General features: G+C 46.8%; 1 protein-coding gene across 1 annotated transcript in view; it reads right to left on the bottom strand.

Annotated features, from left to right (window-relative positions):
• The window catches only part of FLVCR2 (FLVCR heme transporter 2), a 57,067-nt gene that overhangs the window by 22,949 nt on the left and 13,081 nt on the right, over positions 1-21,037 (bottom strand). The window contains exons 2-3 of the mRNA XM_040975263.1: positions 5,748-5,889; positions 3,129-3,269 (exon numbers count right to left, since the gene is read on the bottom strand). Of these exons, the coding sequence (XP_040831197.1) occupies positions 3,129-3,269; positions 5,748-5,889 (283 nt within the window). The remainder of the gene's footprint in view (positions 1-3,128; positions 3,270-5,747; positions 5,890-21,037) is intronic.

Here is a 21,037-nt window from a genome sequence, read left to right on the forward strand (position 1 = left end):
GACCATATTTTGCCAAGGTTCTTACTGCTTTTTAGAGAGTAGATTTTCTAAGGTGTTTACTGCACCATTCAAGAAGCACTTTCCTATTTGCTTCCAGTGCTATCTTTTAACTAAGCAGATAAGAAAGCGTGCAAAAGTACAGAATGACAACCATTCGGCCAATTAAAGACCATATAAGAACCCAACTGCGCAAAGGAGAGGAGGAAAAGTTCTTTTTCCTCCCCGCAGCCCAGTCTGCAGCAGAACTCCTCCACGACCTTTGCTTTATTTCTTGTTTTCACAGGTCACTGACTCAATCCTGCCACACCACAGCCTGTGGAATGGAAGAATTGCCCACTTGGCACCACTATCACATTTTCAGCCCTGGAAAACACAAATAAGCATTCACCAGCCCTGGAATCCCAAGGCAGACCTCAAATACCTTGCTGTCAAATGAGGTAAAGTTTATAGAGATCAAAAGCCAATGCACTCAAAATAGGTACTCTGGGAAAAAAGTAAAAGTCCTTGGAGTGATGGAATTCCGAGTTTGGAAGACACTCCGAAGGCCAGCTGGTCTTGCTCTCCATGTCGAGCCTGAGACAGCCCATCACAGCCCCTCTCCATCCAGTTGGTCCCATCTATGGCCACCTCCCAGGTGCGGACAACTCGTAACTTCCTTAGTTGGACATCACCATCTCTTACAACTTTCTATTTTGTGTGAATAGGGAGCTCTACTTAGAACTAAGAAGCTGGAGAAAATGAGAAGTGGAAAACTAAGACTTTTCTGAACTAATCTGAACATTTAGAACTACTCCAGATGGGGAGGTCACTGAACTTTTGCAAATGGTTTTTAAAAATTGAGGAGTGCTTCTCTTCTGGGAATTCACCTTTTACCTAGCACCTCAGCAGATAAACACTTTGAGACAGAGGAAATTCATTGGCTTTAAAATGAAAGTCTAGCCCAATTCAATGGAAAAGTTATCAGTAGGCAAAGGCAGAACAGATATTAAGAACAAATATATGAAGTTAGACCAATCTAACCAATTTGATATTTAGCTCTGCTACTTTTTTTGTTGTCGTTAAAGGTTTATTTTACTTTTATTGTAAAGTCAGATATACACAGAAGAGGAGAGATGGAGAGAAAAATCTTCTGCCTGATGATTGATTCCCCAAGTGAGCACAACGGCCAGAGCTGAGCCAATCCGAACCCAGGAGCCCGAAGCTTCTTCTGGATCTCCCAAGCGGGTACAGGGTCCTAAGGCTTTGGGCCGTCCTCAACTACTTTCCCAGGCCACAAGCAGGGAGCTGGATGGGAAGCAGGGCCACCGGGATTAGAACCAGCACCCATATGGGATCCTGGGTGTGCAAAGCAAGGACTTTAGCTACTAGGCTACTATGCCAGGCCCCTCTGCTATTTTTTAAAGATCTGTATGGAATTGGAGGAGTTAGCTGGTTTCTCTCAGTTGCGTTTTCTCTGTCTGTGAAATGGGGATAATTATAGCACCTATCTCACTTGAGGGCAGCAGGAGTTAGATAAAAGTACTTGGTACATAGTGAATACTACCGCTTAAAAAGCATTGGTTTATGGGGTCAGTGTTGTGGCATGCTAGTTAAGCCACATATCTGGCATCCCATATCAGTGCCAGATCATGTTCTTGCTGCTCTACTTTCAGTCCAGCTGCTTGCTAATGCTTCCAGGAAAGCAACAGAGGATGGAGGCCTAGTACTCGAGTCCTTGCATGGGAGACGCAGATGAATCTCCTGGCTTCAGGCTAGCCTGGCTCTGGCCACTGAACTCTAGAAGTAAATCAGAAGATAGAAGACTTTCTCTCTCTCTCTCTCTCCTCCTTTGTCTTTCAAATAAACTCCTCATTCTTTTTATTTAAAAAAAATAATTTGATTCGTGAGCCTAATGAAAACATGCAACCAGTGTTTCACCAAGGAAAAATCATGTTGAATAAATTGCATTTTTTGTTTGTTTGTTTTATACAGTTACCAAGCATTGTCACACACTGTTGGTTTAATTCTATGAAACTTAAACCAGTAGATGGAGCAGTGAGAGACGGACTGGATAGCAGTACAGTTGGGTGGGTCTGTAACTGCCTGACCAAGTAACAATGAATAAACTCCCTCTCATCTGAAGGCCGCTTTCTAATGGAATGTCATGAGCTCCAGTCTTGGCCTCTTCTGACTCACTAGTCTTCTTAAAGGTAGGAAAGAAGACACATAAAACACCATGCTGGCCTGGCAAATTAATGTACCAGCATAAAGACCCAGATTTACCCTGTCAAAACCTAAAATTACATTAAAGAGGGATACTGTCATATTAAGTTTTTAAAAAAATATTAATAAGATGAACGGAGTCTGGTTGAGGTGTGAATTATGTGGTAAGACTCATGGATTCATTCATTCACTCATTCAATGTACTCTAAAGATAAAAGAACAGGAGTGAATGTTTGACCTAGTGGATAAGCCTTGGTTAAGAACCACACTGGAGTGAATGGATTTAGTAGCAGGCCGGTCTGGGTCTGGTATTGAAACTAGATGACTCCAGTTTCCGGCTAATGCAGACCAAGAGATAATGCAGGGGTGATGTCTCCGGAGATTGGATTCCTGCCACTCACATGGCAATCCTGGATTAAGTTTTGACCCCGCCCTGCCCTGGCTACTCCAGGCATGTAGGGAGTGAATCAGCCAAAAGGAACAATTTCTTTTCCTGTTTCTCTATTTCTAAAGTATATATATATATTAATATGGAAAGACATAAATGTCTACTCTCATAGAGTTCAGTCTACTGGCAAGATAGACCTAGGAATGCCTCTCCCCTTTTGATGGTAAGTTCTAAGATGTAAAAGGAATAAACAGCATGATCAGAGAAGAAAGATCATCAAGCAGTGCTTTACAGAAATGAAAGTAAGATGGACTTGGAGAAGCAATAGGCATTTGCCAAATAACCTGGCTTAGGAAGGGATGACTTCCCAGGTAGATCCTACAACCTGTGTTAAAGCCCTCAGCCACAGCTAGGTCTCCGAGTTATCCCTCAACAACTTACATGCCCCTTCGGGATTTGGAAAGAGTAAGAGATAGACCTACCAGGCCCCTCATTTCCTACCAGTTCAAGTGCATCCCTGGGGGCAACTGCACCTTACCGTAGGTGATGCCAAGCAGCACAAAGTTCAAGTTTTTGAAGAGCCGGACGATGGAACTCCAGTACGAAGCATCTTGGGATGCCAAGGCGTAGCTCAGGGACTGGGCCCTGCTCGGGGGATGTTTAGGCTTCTCCTTGAATACTGAAAGGGAACAGAGATGTCTGAGAATCCCTGTGGTCCCCACGCAGCAGAGCTAGCTGTACCCAGACCGGGACTAGTTCCATCATCTTAGAAGGGGCTGAAACAGCCAATGGAAATTCCCATTTCTTCCTATGAGACCCTTACAGCCTCCTCTCTCGAAGCTTCTCCCCACTGTCTGAGGCTGAGCCAGGGTCCTTTGATTCCTTAACAGCCTTTGGAAGATGAAACTCATCAGGCCTCCCAGGCAGCGTTCAAAGATCAAAGAGTTCCATATTAGCCAGCCAATAGTACTGCAAAACATAAGAACAGCACATGGAGGGAAAGATGTGAAGGCTGCAGAGTGGTTAGTGAGCCTAGTTCCTGGCTTAGAACACAGCTCCTGCTGAGAGCGCAGGAGAGGTGTTGCTACACTTAGCGCACAGCCCAGCAGCCATTGAGTATTCCCTTAGTAAAAGGCATCGAGCCCCTTCCTGGCTTTACAAAGTCTGAATTCAACATCTTTCCTAGGAAGGAAACCAGAGTATTAATACTCCCCTCCTCTGGAAGTGGACATTTGACTATGAAGGGCTGCAGAGGGACAATGAAAAAATCACTCAACTGGTGTGATCACCTTGACTGTAATGACTGCCACTCCGATTCCTGGAGGGAGCAGATGAGCTTAATGAGTTGTTTGGCCAAGAGGGTCCAAGCCAGCAACACACTGCCTCCCCTACACTCCTGAAAGGTCAGTAGACCTTTCCCAGCTAGAGGGAGGTCTGTCTGGGATTTGCTCTCTGAACACAACAACAACCTCCTCTCCCCTACACCGGGCAAACACCCTAGCACCCACCGCAAAACCCCACTTCCTGTCTCTGTGGAGATAATCCTGGATAATTCCACCCACTGCAATCCCTCCATTGTCTCCTTCCTGGGGAGAGAAAACAAGGCCGGAAAGTGCCTATGTCTGCCTCAGCAGGTGCTGCGGTTCCAGGACTTAGCAACAGAAATCAAAATCCAGATAAGATTTTTCAGGGTAAGTCAAAACACAGAAACATCCTACCCTTCAGGCTTTCATTTGCAAAGAGCCAAGACTCTACCTGCTACAAACCAAGTATTTGCAGCTACACACTTGATCATTTAAAACTGATAATCTGGCTAAGAGAGGAAGAAACTGCTGACTGTATCAATAGTCCCTGCTTTCATCCATAACTCCCCTGCTTCTTACACTTCCTGGAGCATCAAGACTTTGGTCCAGGGCATTCTTTCAGCAGCTCTGTCTCCACCTCAACGCCCACAAGGGAAGAATACAGTGAGTGCCATTTGGCTCTGGAGGGGAGACTGGGGGGCAGAAATGAAACCTTGAACATGTGAGGTGTAATATCCAGGTATCAGAGGGAGAGCTGGTTAACCTTTAGACAGTGACTAATTAGGAAAGAAAACCTCAACCTTGATGTTTCTGAATTAATTATAGCCCATATAATATCACTCAGATGAAAAATCATGCTATAAACCAAACGCCTCACTGATTAAATATACCTGTACATAAAAAGCAATGCAGGAGTTATCTGAGGTCAGAAGCTGCTTGTTCAAGGAAAAATTCATGATCATTCCTTTCCTTATGCTATACTTAAATGTTTTATTTATTCATTTTTATTGATTTGTGAGGCAAGTTTGTGTTACTTTACTCCCTAAACGCCACAAGACCAGAAGCAGAAGCCTCAGCCTGCTCCTCTCCGTGTGCCACCTGTTTCTGCCTCTCAAGCTGTGCGGTTAGCAGAGAGCCAGAATCAAGAGCAGAATCAGGGCTGAACCCAGGCACTCCCATATGAGATTCTGGAGTCTCGACAAGCAATTTAATCGCTCGGCCAAATGCCTGCACTGCTCTTCTCGTTTTTGAGATTGTCCCATAATGAGCACACTTAAATGTGCTCCACAAGTATACTCAGGTTAGTCCAGGAGAGTATTAGTGAATTCTGGGTCATTTTCTGCCTTTCTTCTATTTTTTTTTTTTTTCAGAGTATGCAGTTACATAAGCATTGACTTGAATCCAGTGTCTGCCATCCTCTAGCCATCCCATATTGAATGACTCACTTCAGTCCCTGTAGGTCACATCTTCCTCCTAGGGCTGATCTTAGCACCCCACACTTACAGCCATTGAACGCATGCCATCAGGCAGGTTTCATTCAGGGCCCGTGACATCCCACGTGCTCACTGGCATTACCGAGGAGCCCCGCCGCATAGCCATTACTGCTGTGAGACAGGACTAACAAAAAGCTTCATTCTCATCAACCCTTTACTGAGCCACTAGCAGAGTGCACAGGACCAGGATGCCAGGGAGAGCCGTCTAGCCTAAAACATTCCAAGACAGCAGGAATCCCAGCCTTCTGTTTCTGTAAACATCCATGGTATTTTATGGCTATGTTCACAAGGGCCCCACCCAAGTACATTCCATACCTCTCCACCTTTCTGCCTCTGGCCCGTTCAGTCCAATGACCTTACCGATGATGACAAGGATGAACAAGAGTGTTGCCACGCCTCCGATGATATAGAACATGATGCTGATGTGATAGGCAAGCTTGTCCTGGTCTTTGATGTTGGGTACAAGCACAGGAGGGACCAAGAACCCGATTGCAATTCCAAGCTACAGAAGAGAGAGACAATCAGTTACAGTTTGCAATGGACAGGAGGTGATGACACAGGCTTAAAAAAGACTCCTTAGGAAAACAAAGAATAACATGATTCCCAATCTTGATTTCCAATCCATCTTTTTTTTTTTTTTTAAGATTTATTTATTTTTATTGCAAAGTCAGATACACACAGAGGAGGAGAGACAGAGAGGAAGATCTTCCATCTGATGATTCACTCCCCCAAGTGACCACAGCGGCTGGTGCTGCACTGATCCAAAGCCAGGAGCTAGGAACTTCCTTCAGGTCTCCCACAAGGGTGCAGGGTCCCAAAGCTTTGGGCCATTCTTGACTGCTTTCCCAGGCCACAAGCAGGGAGCTGGATGGGAAGCAGGGCCACTTGGATTAGAACCATTGCCCATATGGGATCCCAGCGTGTTTAAGGCGAGGACTTTAGCCACTAGGTCACTGCACTGGGCTGGACCTTATATTTCTTTTCCAAGTTTCCTTCTGAGGTCATGGAGGCAGGATTAGCTGACCAAAGAAGTTGACTTCTTAGGATAAAGCTCCTTGAGGCCCACCCCATCCATTTTAAAAGAGGAGCTAAAGTTCTCGCCCTGAACGCACCAGGATTCCTGCTTATGGCCTGGCAAAGCAGTCGAGGTCTCAAACGCAGGTGCAGGATCTGGCGCCCATATGGGATCCTGGCACATACAACACAAGGACTTTAACCAGTTGACTACTATAATAGTCCACTCCAATCCATCTTAAAACCCAAACCAAGATCATTGCCCAACTTTAAGAGAGCAGAGTACCTTTTCTTTTTAAATATTTATTTATTTGAAAAACAGAATTAGAGAAAAGAGGAGAGACACAGTGAGATTTTCCATCTGATGGTTCACTCCCCAAATGGTTGCAACTGTCAGAGCTGAGTCCATCGGAAACCAGGAACCAGGAGCTCCTCTGAGTCTCCCATAAGCCTGCAGAGGCCCAAGTATTTGGCTTAGGTTCTGCTGCTTCCTTGGGCACATTAGCAGGGAGCAAGAGCAGAACTGGAACAGCTGGAACACAGGGCCCATAAGGGATGCCAGAGCCACAGGCAGCAGCTTTGTGCACTAGGCCACAGCATTGGCCCAAGAAATCTTTTCTTTTGATGACCACTTGAAACAAGACATATTTCTGATCACTGTGACTACCAACATCTATTTGAAAAAAAAAAAAAAAAGCTGAGTCTCAGTACACACTGGCCCTACTCTAGCTGCAAACCAATGAACGATGTGTCCTTTAACACCATCTCTGGAGAATAAAATAATGTTGTCTCTCTTCTTATGTCACTTACATGTCTAGTTTCACTGCTTTTGCTAGGTTGAAGCTGAGCGATCAGCTGGGGACACACTCTGCACATTACAATACCAAGACATTGTACTGAGTAGGATTTGGAAGTCTGAAGCCATCACCATGTTTACAAACGTAAAAGCTTCAGTTCACTGTGTGAACTAACTTAGTAATCTTCAAAGCATCTACAGGGTGATCACAAGCAACCGCATGCATGTAGACACCCAGGATATGCGCACAGGCAAAATGACTACACACACATACTTTTTCTTTCCAACAAATTAAGCCATCTCACATCTGGATTGGAGTCCAAACTCCAGTGCTGTGACAGATAATGTGACTTGAGGTGTTTCCGTGTCCAGAAATGCTTTTCTTCGATAGTAATTGCTCAAAGTGCTTCTGCCACACACAGCATCATGGTACAGACTGGAAAATAGCTTGTGAGCTCAGGGATGCTTCCAACTCCACAAGTATTGGAACATGAATAAGTCCTTTATTGTAATGGCTCACTTTTTCATTGTTGGACTTGAGCTGCAAGTAGAGAAGCAATTTGCATTCACTGCATACAACTACACATTCATTCACAGCCAATCTGCTGTTGGTCAGAACTGATTTTCCAATCTCATCTCACATGTCACATATGGATATCCAGTAACTGGTGGGTCCCAATTCTACATATTCACAAGAGGCATTAGCAATAGGCGGAATGTAAGGCTCCATCTGCCAGAGAATGAGCAACATATAAATCACATCTTTCAGAACTTCTACCGAAAGATCTCTCAGGGGGTAGCAAGGTGTGCAAAGTGAGGTCCCCGCTTGGAAAGGAGGCTTATGATGGGTGGAAGTACAGAAAGTGGGAATTTAAAAGAAAAACTCAAAAGACACCACCAATGGCTGAATTTGTGGGCTGAAATGAAGGAATGTAGCCTTTGGAAGGTGTTTTTGTAACCTTGAGGTTGTTTACTCTGAAGTTTAAGCAGCTCTTTCAGGGTTACACAGGGCACACAGTTGAGATGAGAAAACAGATCTGCTGGCCTTTCAGGACAGGGTTCTCCCACTTGGCCTGCAGCAGGGCCCTCCGGGACCGAGAGCCGTAAGGAAGGCCCTGGTGGGCAGGCATCTCTGGAGAAGACTGTACACGATGTTGGCATGGTGGCACCAATGCTCAGAACTGAGTCAGGCTCCAAGTCCTGATTGACAGTCTAAACCAGCCACACACACAGGGCTGTGATGGCTGGCTTTGTAGCATCAGCTTGAGTAGATTAAGGGATGGCTAGAAAGAGGGAAGTGTCATTTGGAGTGTGTATATATGAGGGTGTTTCCAAATGGGATTAGCACATAGTCTGAACGTGCAGGGTAGGAAGATCTGGCACCGATGTGGCCAGCACCATCCACTGGCTGGACTGGAGAGACTCAATATGGAAGGTAGATTGGTCTCAGGCTCTGAGAGCCGGAACACCTTCAACTCCTGCTGCGAATGTCAGCTGCTGGCCTTGTGCCTCCAGGACTTAGACCAGCAGCCCCCTTGCTGGAACTCAGCTGCTGGCCTCAACCTGAGAGTTACACCTCAGCTTTCCAGGTTCCAAGACTCCTGGACTTGGACTGAGTCATTTCACTTGACATTCCGGAGCCTGAAGGCGATGTGTCATGGGACTTCCCAAGTCTCTGCCACTCCCTCATTTCCAAAAAGAAAATAAAACCCTGAGTCCTCAAGGCAGGATAACCGAATCCCACTCAGTGTCTGCTTCACTGGCAACTGGAGTCAAACTCATACCCGACCCCTCGGACAGACTTTGTTTATGCCACCTACACACGAAGCCAGAGTGAGGTCCTTCTACCCCACAAAGCATCCAGGCTACTTCCAGAAAGCAGAAAGGAGTGGCAGGTCCTCCTGTGGCTGCTTGGCTGGCTGGCTGGCTGGCTGGCTGGCTGGCTGGCACAGCTGTCTCATGATGACCTTTCTCAAGGCGATGGTGGCCAGGATGTAAATTGCCCAGAATCTGGGCTTTTCCGCACTGGGCATTAAACAAAGCGTTAGGATTTGACTATCGCTATCTCTTCTGTTTTTTTGTTTTTTTTTCCAGACATATGTTCTTCCTACTTCATTAGAGCAGCCTTCAGTGAGTATCCCCATCTCTCTTCCCAGTTCCCAGTTCTTAAGTCTGTCCCACAGCAGGTGCTCGGTCTGTGGGGACTGCATGGACTGATGGATGCGTGGATGAACAAGCACATGGACAAACACGGATGGAAATCTTGGATGCACAGAGTTCTTCCCATCCAAACAGGTACAGGTTCTTTCTACAAAAGACATGGTACCTACAGTGGTAGAGGGGACAAATCACATATGGGAAAGTAAGAATGGTCTATCATTTCTTGAAGCTAGACTCTGTGCTGAAGCACCTAATATATTTCTTTTTTAGTTTTATCCCAATAATTTTACATCTGAAAGACCATCCAGGGTCACACAGGCAGCTAACAAAGAGTTGAGTTCCCAAGCCAATCCTGTCTCTCTCCTTCTCCTTGTCTCCCAGGAAGTGTCAGTGGATACTAGGCAGCCCAGAGGCCCAACATGCTCACCCACTTGAGTCCTGACACATATTTTGATAGGCTACCTCCACAGTAGAATGCAGAGAGACCTGGAGCCCAAGTAGCTGCAACATTAATTCCAAGAGTTATGAGAATGCTGCTCCTGGCACCCTTCCCATACTCACAGCAATGATCAGGAGTATAAATGACTAAAAAGCACTGCTAGCCAGTTTTGATCTGACTTATGTTGCTGCACTTATTCCAGCTTTATCATTCGCACCAAAGTACAACATCATGGGCAAAATACAAAATTCAGAGGTGAGTGTGGTGATACAGTGAAATTAAAGGGCTGGTTAGGATGCCTACATCAAATGTAGGAGTGCCAGTTACTCTAATTCTGCTCCAGCTCCCTGCTAAGGTGCCTGGGAAGGCAGTGGAAGATGGTCCAAGTATCTGAGTTCTTATTTCTGTTGTGGAAGACCCGGATGGAGTTCCTGTCTCTTGGCTTTGAATTGGCCCAGCCCCACCTGTTGCCACAATTTGGGAAGTGAACCAACAGATGAAAGCTGGCTCTTTCTCTTATTCCCTTTTTCTAGCACCCTGCCTTTCAAATAAATAAGACTTTCTCAAATGCAAAACCTACAGTCCAAGGCTAGCTCTTTATTCAGTTACTCTTCATTAAGAATGTGCAGTTGACGTGGAGTTAGGCTCTTCACTCCAGCCTGTCTGTCCCCCTGTGCCTCATGAAAAAGGTCATGTGCCTAACCCTGTTCTTCCTCCCTCGGGCCTAAGCTGCCTCCTGACTACAGACACTTTCACTAGCAGGCAATCGTTATCAGCTAGCGGGGGAGTTCTGGAGGAGACACTGGGCACAGATACCCTGATACCTTCCACTCGGCTCTGCCCCCCGCTGCTCCCCCCGGCAGCAAGTAATCCTGGGAAACAGAACCAGATTTTGACTTTTCACAGAACCCTACAAGGACTTGCCCTACAAAGATTCCAAACAGCCCACCATGTTTGGCACATGGTGGTGGGGGGACGGGAGACAGTTCTCTCCCCTGGTCAGCTGCTGGTCATTCATTTGCTTTGGGGAACTCTGACACACTGGCCTCCTCTGTGTCTTTTGGATGTTTAAAGCCTCCTCACACCCCATGGCCACAGGGACTTTGCACACGTTCCTCTGTCTGGCCTGGAGAAATTGCCAGTGCTCTTTTGTTCATATAGACATTGCTTTGCATTCTACGTTTGGTAAAGTGAGCATACAACCAGAAAACCAGAGAGCTGCACCTGAACTAGGCTGTCTACACAAAACTCATCAGACACACGTTAGACCAGCCCTGGCTCTGATATCCACAAAACCACCATCCCCACCCATCACCAATGAGGTCACAGCTGAATCGAAACTGTCCTTCTGAGTCTTGGGTCAAGAGAGAGCCAGGTCATTGGGTGGGGTCCCAAAGCTACCACAAAAGGCAGGGAGCTCTGAATCAACCCAAGCAACAGCAATGAACCCTTTGCTAGGATTCAGGTGCTTCATCCAGGACATTAACAAGGTGGGCTTTGCTCTTCTGTTTAGGAGATAACAACCTCAACCAACAGGTTCCCACTAACCCAACCTCATTCTTCTTCCAGGCATAGGGGACACACTCTGGGTTAAGTCAACTGGCCTCTGTGCTCGGCCAAGCATGCTCCTTTGGGGTTCAGAGCTCCCTGGTGCTGAGTGGAAAAAAAAAAAATTCTTTCCTGGGCCAGCCCTTTCCCCTGTGCTACACAATCCCTCTGGCTCAAAGGCTTCTATCAGATTTGGTTTCCTGAAGACCTAACCTGGGCACATTTTGCTCCTTGATCCAACTTCCCATCCCAACACCAGCACAAAGATTAAGGACTCACACTCTGGGGTCAGAAATATGAGTTCAAATCCCAGCTCTGCCAGTTACCTAATGTTCTATCCTGGCAAGTTAATCAAGCAGTTTATACCTGCTTATCTCCTTATCCATAAAAGGCAGACAAGGGGACCTGGCTCGTTGGGCTGGGGTTCACACTGAATACACAAGCCTGGCTCCACCAACCTGTACATGCTCAACAGCAGCGGCCACAGGAGAGGCTTCTGGGATTAGCAACATGCACTTGGCTTGCATATGGCACACATGGAATCCATCCCAGCTGAGTCTCATTTTCCTACTCTAGCTCTGCCAGTTGCTCTTTTCAAGATTCTATTTACTTTAAAGGCAGAATTAACAGAGAGGAGAGACAGAGAGTCTTTCATGCACTGGTGTGTTCTTCAAATGCCTGCAACAAGAGAAGCCAGGAGCCAGATTTCCAACCCAGGTCTCCCAGGTTGGTAACAGGGATTCAAGTAGTTCAGCCATCACCTGCTGCCTCCCGTGTTACTCAAGTGCAGGAAGCTGGGATTGGAAGCAGAGCCAGAACTTGAACTAAGGCACTCAGATAAGGGCTGTGGGCATCCCAAGCAGCACATTAATCATTATGCAAAACACCTGCCCCAATGGAGTTCAATCTGGACCTCCACATGTTTAATTGTTAAATATCCAGGAGCTGGGATGCACAGTCTTTAATGTGATATCCTAACCCCTCTCTCCCCAAGGTTGTTCTCCATGAAGAAAACCCAGGTGAAGGTGTGCAGCTATATATCTGTGTGTACCAGTAACCCTGAAGACTACCCTGGAGCTAAATTTATGTAATAGGACAGCTGAGGGAGACATAAACCACATTAGCCTAAGCAAGTATTATTATATACTTATAGGCACCAAAATGAGCTCCTATCCAGGATGCTGGATTGGCATTCAACACACAGACATGCCACACAGCCCTGGGCTATGCAGCTTGGAACTGGGTCCCAGGCATGGAAAGCAAGACCATGGCTGAAGTTGCTTATCCTGGGGCCACAGGACAGTGGCTTCTATACTCATTGTTCATCCCCAAATACTGTGGGCATTAAAGTAACAACAAGCTGATGCTCTTTAAGTCAATCTGCACACCTCAATCATCTGATGTTACACATGCCTCATTCTATTCCTTAGCTAATGTCACTTAGACGCCTGTTTATACCCAAGCAAGATGGAACACAAACATGAACTCTAGGATCCCAGATCGGTGGGGAGAGTAGAGAGTGAAGACCCTCAGCCAGGCAGCACCCTTGTAGGTGTGTAGGAGAGATCCAGCAGGCACTACCAATACTGAGTCTACGGATGACCCGGAGAGAACTCAGAGAAATTACGGTAGCTGACATGGAGGAGTGACCATCACAGAGATGGAGTCTCCCCAGGAGAAGGAGCCCCCTGCCACCCAGGCATGTCAGGCAGCACCCAGGAACCGGGAGGAATGTGCCCGTGGCAAACAGTGGCACACACACAAATCCTGCTCATATGACTGCATTTTCACAAGTCTCCAAGCCAAATGCCTGGCATCCTTGGGGAAAGCTTGCTCAGGATTAAGGAGGTGGCAGACTTGCAGGAAAAATTAGTGATTGTGGGGCTGGGAATCACTCATGAAAGGAGTTTATGGGTGAGAGGACAAAGCTTAGTCTCCCCAAACTCAGGGAGCGGGACACACTGGTCAGCTCCAGGTGGACTGAGTGCTGTCTCTCCAGTCTCAGGGTCTGACCTTAAAACTGCAATCATGTGTTTTTACTCCTGGGTTTCCTTAAGCCCTTTGGGAAGAACGAGGTGAGAACAATGCAGGAAGCAGCTGCCACTAAACTTAGAGAATGACAGTGACAATAGCTGATACCTTGGGCTTGCTACATCATCCTGAGCATGACACACACACATGCACATGCATGCACACCATATACATGTGTACATATATACATGTACATGCAAAGGTGCTCACAAACAGGGATTTCAGAAAGCTCATGGAAAATGGAATTACAAGATAAGCAGGCATTTCTCAAAATCTATGTATATGACAGAGTCTTCTAAAAGTTCCTGAAAATGCATGCTACGAAAACGCCACGCCTGGGTTTCAAAATCTCTTGCAGCAAAACAAATTTGTTTAACAACAACAACAAAAAAGATTTATTTTATTTTACTATTGGAAAGGCAGATCTACAGGGAGAATGAGACAGAAAGATCTTCCATCTGCTGGTTCACTCCCCAAGTGGCCGCAACAACTGAACCTGAACCAATCCAAAAACTAGGAACCAGGAGCCCAGGAGCTTCTTCTGGATCTTCACATGGTCCCAAGGCTTTGGATCATCCTTTACTGCTTTCCCAGGTCACACACAGAGAGCTGGAAGGGAAGTGGAGCAACCGGGATAGGAACTAAAGCCCTTATGGCATGATGGCAGATCCCTGGTTGGAGTCTCAGCTGCTCCATTTGCAATCCAGCTCCCTGCTAATGCGACTGGGAAAGCAGCAGAGGATGGCCCAGATAGTTCCATCTACATGGAACACCAGGATTGAATTTCTGGTTTCTGACTCCAGCCTCGTCCTGGCCCTTGCCCAGCTCTTGTTCCAGCCATTACAGTCATTTGGGGAATGAACAAGCAAATGAAAGATCTCTCTCTCTCTCTGCCTTTGGGATAATTAAATAATTTAAAAAAAAAAAAAGAAAGAAAGAAAAAGAGAAAGAAAGAAGCAGGCATGAGGTTTCAGATAAGGCAAGGAAACCCTAACACAGATAAGACCTCACAATTGGGACTCCCCTAGATCAAACATAAAAGTCATTGTGATATGTGAGATGATCCACATCTCATGGTCAACCTACATTTAAAATGCATTGGCTGCTAAGCACCCTTCTGAAAATGAGGGGAGAAACAAAGGTGCCGAGACAAGGCATCCACTCTTACCAAGCTTATATATTTTTAAATATACCTTGATTTTGACCTACAGCTTATATTCCCTGGGATGAGGACCCAAGGAAGCTCAAAGATCAGAGGTTGCCTGGGCTGTGAAGAGAGAAAATGCCAAGTAATAAAGACCGGGAATTTTTTCTGATTGCAATGTTGACAGAGGAGTTTGTTTTCTAATTTTTTTCTACTAAAGCCTGCTTCAGAAATCATCAACTCAAGAACCTCCTCCTTTTAAGGGTTGGTGTTTCCCTTGGATTGCCCTCATGGTGAACCCAACCAAGGGTCATGTTGGATCAGCACAAATCCCAAGTGGAACACCCTCTGCCTCCCCTTCCACCCAGGGTACAAATCACTGTGGCTCCAGCACCCAGATGTCCCCTGGCTGACTGTGGGGATGGCCAACGGTGACAGGCCAGCTGGGATGGCATCACGCAGCCCCAGCTTCTACAGATTTCTTACTTGTGTGGTAGGCAGCAGGCAACACACTGCTGAAATGCTTCATCCTTGTTCCAGTCAGCAGCACTCAACAGCTTATAGGTGCTACAGCCCTAAAAAGTTTTGAAAAGCAGAGACAAAAAGAGGTGATTCTCTCCCTGTATGCCCACAAGAGCTAGATGGAAACCAGGATGCAAGAATCGAATCCAGTTTCTCATGTAAGGGGACAGAGATCAAAGTACCTGAACCATCACATCTGCTTCCCAGGGTACACATGAGCAAGAAACAGGGATCTGAAGTGGAGCTGGGACTCAAACCCAGGACTTCACCAGTATCTTAACTGCTGAACCAAATATCTGCCATCCCTCCATTTCCTCCCCATGCCAGCAGCATTCTGGGCAGGCCCTGGGAGAGTGATGGCCTTGTGGAATGCCATGAACAAGTGCTAGTTCCTCTTACTTGAATGTACATTTCCAAAAATGGATGGGGTGGGTCTCAAGGAGCTTTATCCTAAGAAGTCAACTTCTTTGGTCAGCTAATCCTGCCTCCGTGACCTCAGAAGGAAACTTGGAAAAGAAATATAAGGCCTGGCCCAGTGTGGTGGCCTAGTGGCTAAAGTCTTTACCTTAAATGCACTGGGATCCCATATGGTCACCAGTTCTAATCCAAGTGGCCCTGCTTCCCATCCAGCTCCCTGCTTGTGGCCTGGAAAAGCAGTTGAGAATGGCCCAAAGCTTTGGGACCCTCGTGGGAGACCTGGAGGAAGTTCCTAGCTCCTGGCTTTGCATCAGTGCAGCACCAGCCATTGTGGGTACTTGGGACACATTGGACAGAAGGTCTTCCTCTGTGTATATCTGACTTTGTAATAAAAATAAAATAAATCTGTAAAAAAAGAAAGAAATATAAGCCTATACCAAGAAGATTATTACTCACTCACATCTCATATCACCGCTGTTTACGGGGCCAGCATTGTGGCATAAAAGTGGGTTAAGCTCCTACCTGCAATGCTGGTGTCCTGTACAGGCACTGGTTCAAGTCCCAACTACTGCACTCTGGGAAAGCAGAACATGGCCCAAGTGCTTGGGCTCCTATAACCCTATGAGGGACCAGGAGGAAGCTCCTGGCTTCAAACCAGCTCAGTGCTGGCCAGTGAAGCCAGTTGAGGCGTAAACAAGTGGATGGTATCTGTCTTTCACTTCCTCTCTCTCTCCTTCCTTCTGTTGGTCTCTGACTTTCAAATGAATAAATGAAATTTTAAAATATTTATTCAATAAATAAGATAAAGGCTGGGATGTAAGATTTAAAAAAAACCAACATCAAAAAATGTAACAGGTCGAGGAGTTGAGTGCCTGAAACTGTAGATGACTTTGGAACCAAGCCTTGTGTTCTGCCAGCAGAAAGTCTGGGTCACCAGGAATAGATAACACTAATTAGCACACCTCTTATCAAAGTCCTTTCTCAGTCAGAAAGGGATGGTAGTGCACCTCAAGTCCCTAAATAGACTCCCAACCAGTGACCTGAACCTGAGAACACAGCTTCCTTCCCTCCACTGCAGCCTGGGAAGAGCCCAGCACTGCCAAGCAGAATATGGGCCTCACCCCAGAATAAGCAAAAGGCTACTGAGATGACTGCCCAAGGCCACCTAGCGAGTCTGAACCCGAGGATGCCTCTTGGATACAAGGAGGATTACACAGAGGGAGTTCAAGGGTGGCGGGGACTGGCTGCAGCAGAAGCAGGTCTAGAACAACAGGGAGGCCCCCCAGTTTAGCCAGCACTCCCACTCTATCTCATTAACAGGGTTTGGCCATCTGCTGCTTGCTTTCCCAGGGACCACTTCAAAGGTTTCAGGAACTGAGGAAGTCAAGAGCCGGTATTTTCTTAGGATTTTCTCAAGGGATCAGCTCCAGGTCAATGGGCTGCACCATCCCTACCCACCACCCAGCTCCATCCTCAGAGGCCACCGTTGACATGTTACTACTTGGTAACTACAGGCAACGCTCCGGAGTTTTCTTTCTACAATAAGCAGAGTCTCCCTTGGTGAAGTGAGACATACAAGAGTGGGAAAGAATGCTCCAGGCAAAACCATAGCTGGGTGGCGATCACCAGTTTGTAGTCCACATTTCAAAAGCTCCTCGTGTGGGACAGGCAAGGCCTTCTGTCTCAGGATCCCTGTTGCTAATGGTGATGTGCGAAAGGTGCTAGTTAGCTTAGGCTCATGAGCTGGTATGAGGAGTCGGGCGAGATAACAGGCTGTTAGGGTCACTGGTCCTTGAAAAAGTTACCTTTGTAAAATATAAACCCTTGCTTCTCCAGATTGCTTGCCCTTTTAGGAACACGTTCTCCCTAGCTTCACCCCCTGGCTCCTTGAAGAACAAGACACAGGATCAACATATCAATACTGTCGGGGAGATGTACCTGAGATTTCAGTTTATCAGGAAGCCACCAGACACACTTTCACAATGTCCATTCTGTCCTGAGCAAAGTGCCAGACATCGGTGCCAAGGTGAACGAGTTCCCCTTTTTCCTCTTTCTTCCCTTTGTCCCCCGCCTCCCTGAAATGGTGCATAAAAGACACCACTTCCACCATCTCCTCCTTTAGAGCTCCCTCTTGTCACTATGGCAGGAGCCATCTTTCTCCCTTTCCTAAATAAACCTTGCTCTACAAACTAGAGTTGTCTGTATGAAAATTCTTCTTTTGTGTGAGTCAAGAAATGAGGTTGCTGGGCCCGGCGGCGTGGCCTAGCAGCTAAAACCCTCGCCTCGAATGGACCGGGATCCCAAATGGTCACCAGTTCTAATCCTGGCAGTTCCACTTCCCATCCAGCTCCCTAACTGTGGCCTGGGAAAGCAGTCGAGGACGGCCCAAAAACTTGGGACTCTGCACCTGCGTGGGAAACCTAGAAGAAGTTCCTGGCTCCTGGCTTCGGATCCGTGCAGCACCAGCTGTTGTGCTCATTTGGGAAGTGAATCATCGGATGGAAGATCTTCCTCTCTGACTCTCCCCTCTTTGTATATGACTTTGCAATAAAAATAAATAAATCTCAAAAAAAAAAAATAAAAAAGAATTGATGTCGCTGCCATGTTTTGCATCGAATTCCCTGCAACATTGGAAACCACACTTCTCCGGCCCTACCTGCCCACCTGTCAGTCAAGTGACTCCTCCCCAGGGCAAACCCCGCCCCCCCGCCTGGGACTTGGTAGGTGTGTGTGTCATGTAGCCCCTTCCCTTTCAAATCCCTTTAAGAGCCCGTGAGGAGGGGCTCTCTCTTTCCCTCTTTCTCTTTTGGGGACACAGAAAAACCAGAAAAATTTCTCTTCTGCCCTTTCCCTTCCAAGCCTGCTCTGTCCCTGTAGATGGCCCATGTGTGTGAAATTTTCTCACCTCTTTAAGGCAACTTTATCATTCCATAAGCTCCATTTATGCCCTTATTTAAAATGTGTTTGAAGAAAGAGGCAGAAGCCTAGAAAAACAATATTCAACCCAACCTAGCCCACAAAATCCAGGAGCTGACCCTGCGGCACAGACATCACAAGTGAGTCAGCTCAAATTCCCAATGTTTATACCAAGGAAGGGGGACTTGGGGACCAGGAAGAGGGAAGCTGGATTCAAGAGATGCCAGGAAGATGTCTACAGATCAGGAGTTTGGGAGATAAGGACACAGACGGAAGTGCATTCAGGCAGTATTTAGGGAAGGCCATGTTCTCAGAGCCACAGCCATGTTTAACTTTCTTTTTTTAATATTTATTTTTACTTTCATTGGAAAGTCAGATTTACAGAGAGGAGGAGAGACAGAGAAGAAGACCTTCCATCCGATGATTCACTCTCCAAGTGGCCACAATGGCCAGTGCTGCACCGGGCTCCACATTTAACTTTCATAGCAACCCTGTGAGGCCAGGAGCATGGATCTTACCATAGCCCACCAGGACACCTGCTGGAGGCCACACACATACACACAGCACAGACACAGTGCTGTGGGCTGAGCTGGGTCCAGCTTTCTGGCTTCCCTCCAACTTCCGTTGGTGTCGGAGTTCTGCGTGAATTCCTAGGATCTGCTCTTGTGCTCAAAGGCCAGAATTTTGAAGAGAACTCTGCTCCTTGCCCTGGGTAGGCAGCAGTTTTGTTGCCAGAAGTTCAAAGACCACATTTACAAGACAAGTGCTTTTCTCTGTCCCAAGGAAGGACACCAAGAGAGCTCCCAACTGCTGGGTTGTGCCAGGTGTCACAGGCTAGCATGGTAGGACAGGAGGGACTCCCATGGGTGACTCTGCAAACGTGTCCAGCCACAAACAAAAAGCCAGGACAAAGGTCCCAGGAGGCCCACTGAGCAATTCGCAAAGCAAACAATCCCAGGGCACTGGCCCTGTTGTACTGTAGGCCACTCACTTGCTAGTTTTTGGAGTTAATGGTCACAGAAAAAGGTGTTGTGGACAGGTAAAAGGAAGCTCTCCAACATTTAGTGAAAGTAGAATTAAAAAGTAGTTTAGTGCAAAAAAAAAAAAAAAGAAATCCACTCCTTTTTTTTTTTTCATAATATGCATTTTCCATGAGCTTTTCGGAGACCCTTTGTCTTCATGGATTTCCAATTTCTTTGCATCAAAAGAAGCTTATCTTTCAATTTCATTTCCCACAAAGATCTTGAACTTTAAAGCTGCCCCTGGAGCCACACAGGAGATCCAGTCATGCCAACCCAGTCATTTTGGTCACAACTTGTGACCTTCCAGGAAAGAAGAGGAAAAGAAAAGAGAATAAAGCCCCCTCTATGCTAGCCCCTCTGTACCATCCTCCCTGCCCCAGCCTTGTTTCAGTTCTGTCTCTTCTAGAGCCAACAGGGCTACCCAATCAAAGATGCTCTCTTGGGAGTGCTGAACAGGGTTTGTGTTCACCCCTGGGGGAGGAATGGGATGGCAGCCAAAGCAAACACCACTGATCAGGGCTGCAGATACATTGTTTAATCCCCAGCCTCCCGTCCCAGCTCTTCCCTTCTGCAAACACCGATGGCTTTGCTCCTCTCTGGCCCTCCTCTCCCATGCCATCCAGGAAAAGGTCACATCTTGACCTGGGTTGGGGTGAGAGCCGAGCACCAAGAAAAAAAGGAAAGATACCTGTAATAAGGACAGGAGGCAGAAACCTCTGGTTGAACTGCCAGAACTTGCACGAATGACCCATCCAAGAAAAAGGCCCCAGGTCCTGCAGGGGCAGAGTGGGGAGATGACAGTGCTCAGGCGTTAGGTGGAGGTCAGGAGGGGTGTTAGGTAGGAATTCTAAGACTGAGTAGTGAAGGCAGAGGAAGGCTTGTTGCTCTGCAACAGCTCTGACGGAGCTCCAGTCTTCATTCTGCAAGCCACATGGGGCTGTTTGATGTTGGAGCTTAGGGGCAGCTGAATTCCGGGGAAGGACATCCTGTTAACACCACAGCTAGAAAAAGATCAAGAACCAGGAGGTAGGAAACAGCTGTGTGCACCTGATAAGGCTGGGTGTGCCTGCCCCTGGAGTAGCATCTCAGGTGCGTGAGACCAAAGTTGGAGATGTAGGCATGAAATTTGCCTCCTGCCTTTGTCCCAAGGTCTTCATCACAGACACCCTCTCCCAGCACCTGCACTACTTCTAGTTGGAGGTACTCTCAGTCTCCATCAGGATGCTAACAGAAACTTTCTGGAAGGTCCAGGAGGTCACTTCACTCATCAAGAATCCACTCAGGCGAGGACTGTGGTGCAGCCGGCAAAGCTAACAAATGTGACATCTGTATTCCATCTCAGACTGAGTTCTGCCTCTGCTTTTGAGTCATCCTGATGTTATCTCTGGGAAGAAACAGGTGATGTGGCAAGAACTTGGGCCAATGCCACTCATGAGGGGGACCTGGATGAAATTCCTGGATTCTGGTTTCAGCCTAGGCTGCCCAGTCCCAGATGTTGTGGGAATTTGAGACAATGATCCAAATGCTCTGCCTTTCTAATAACTAAAAATAAATTAATGTATTTTTTAAAAAGCATCGGCTCAGAGAGGGGATTTGGCTTAGCGTTTATGCCCACATCCTACATCAGGGTGCCAGGTCCCA

The sequence above is a fragment of the Ochotona curzoniae genome, unplaced genomic scaffold (genome assembly GCF_017591425.1).
Source record: "Ochotona curzoniae isolate NIBS_2020 unplaced genomic scaffold, NIBS_Ocur_1.0 contig_2688, whole genome shotgun sequence".
NCBI classification, from domain to species: Eukaryota; Metazoa; Chordata; class Mammalia; order Lagomorpha; family Ochotonidae; genus Ochotona; species Ochotona curzoniae.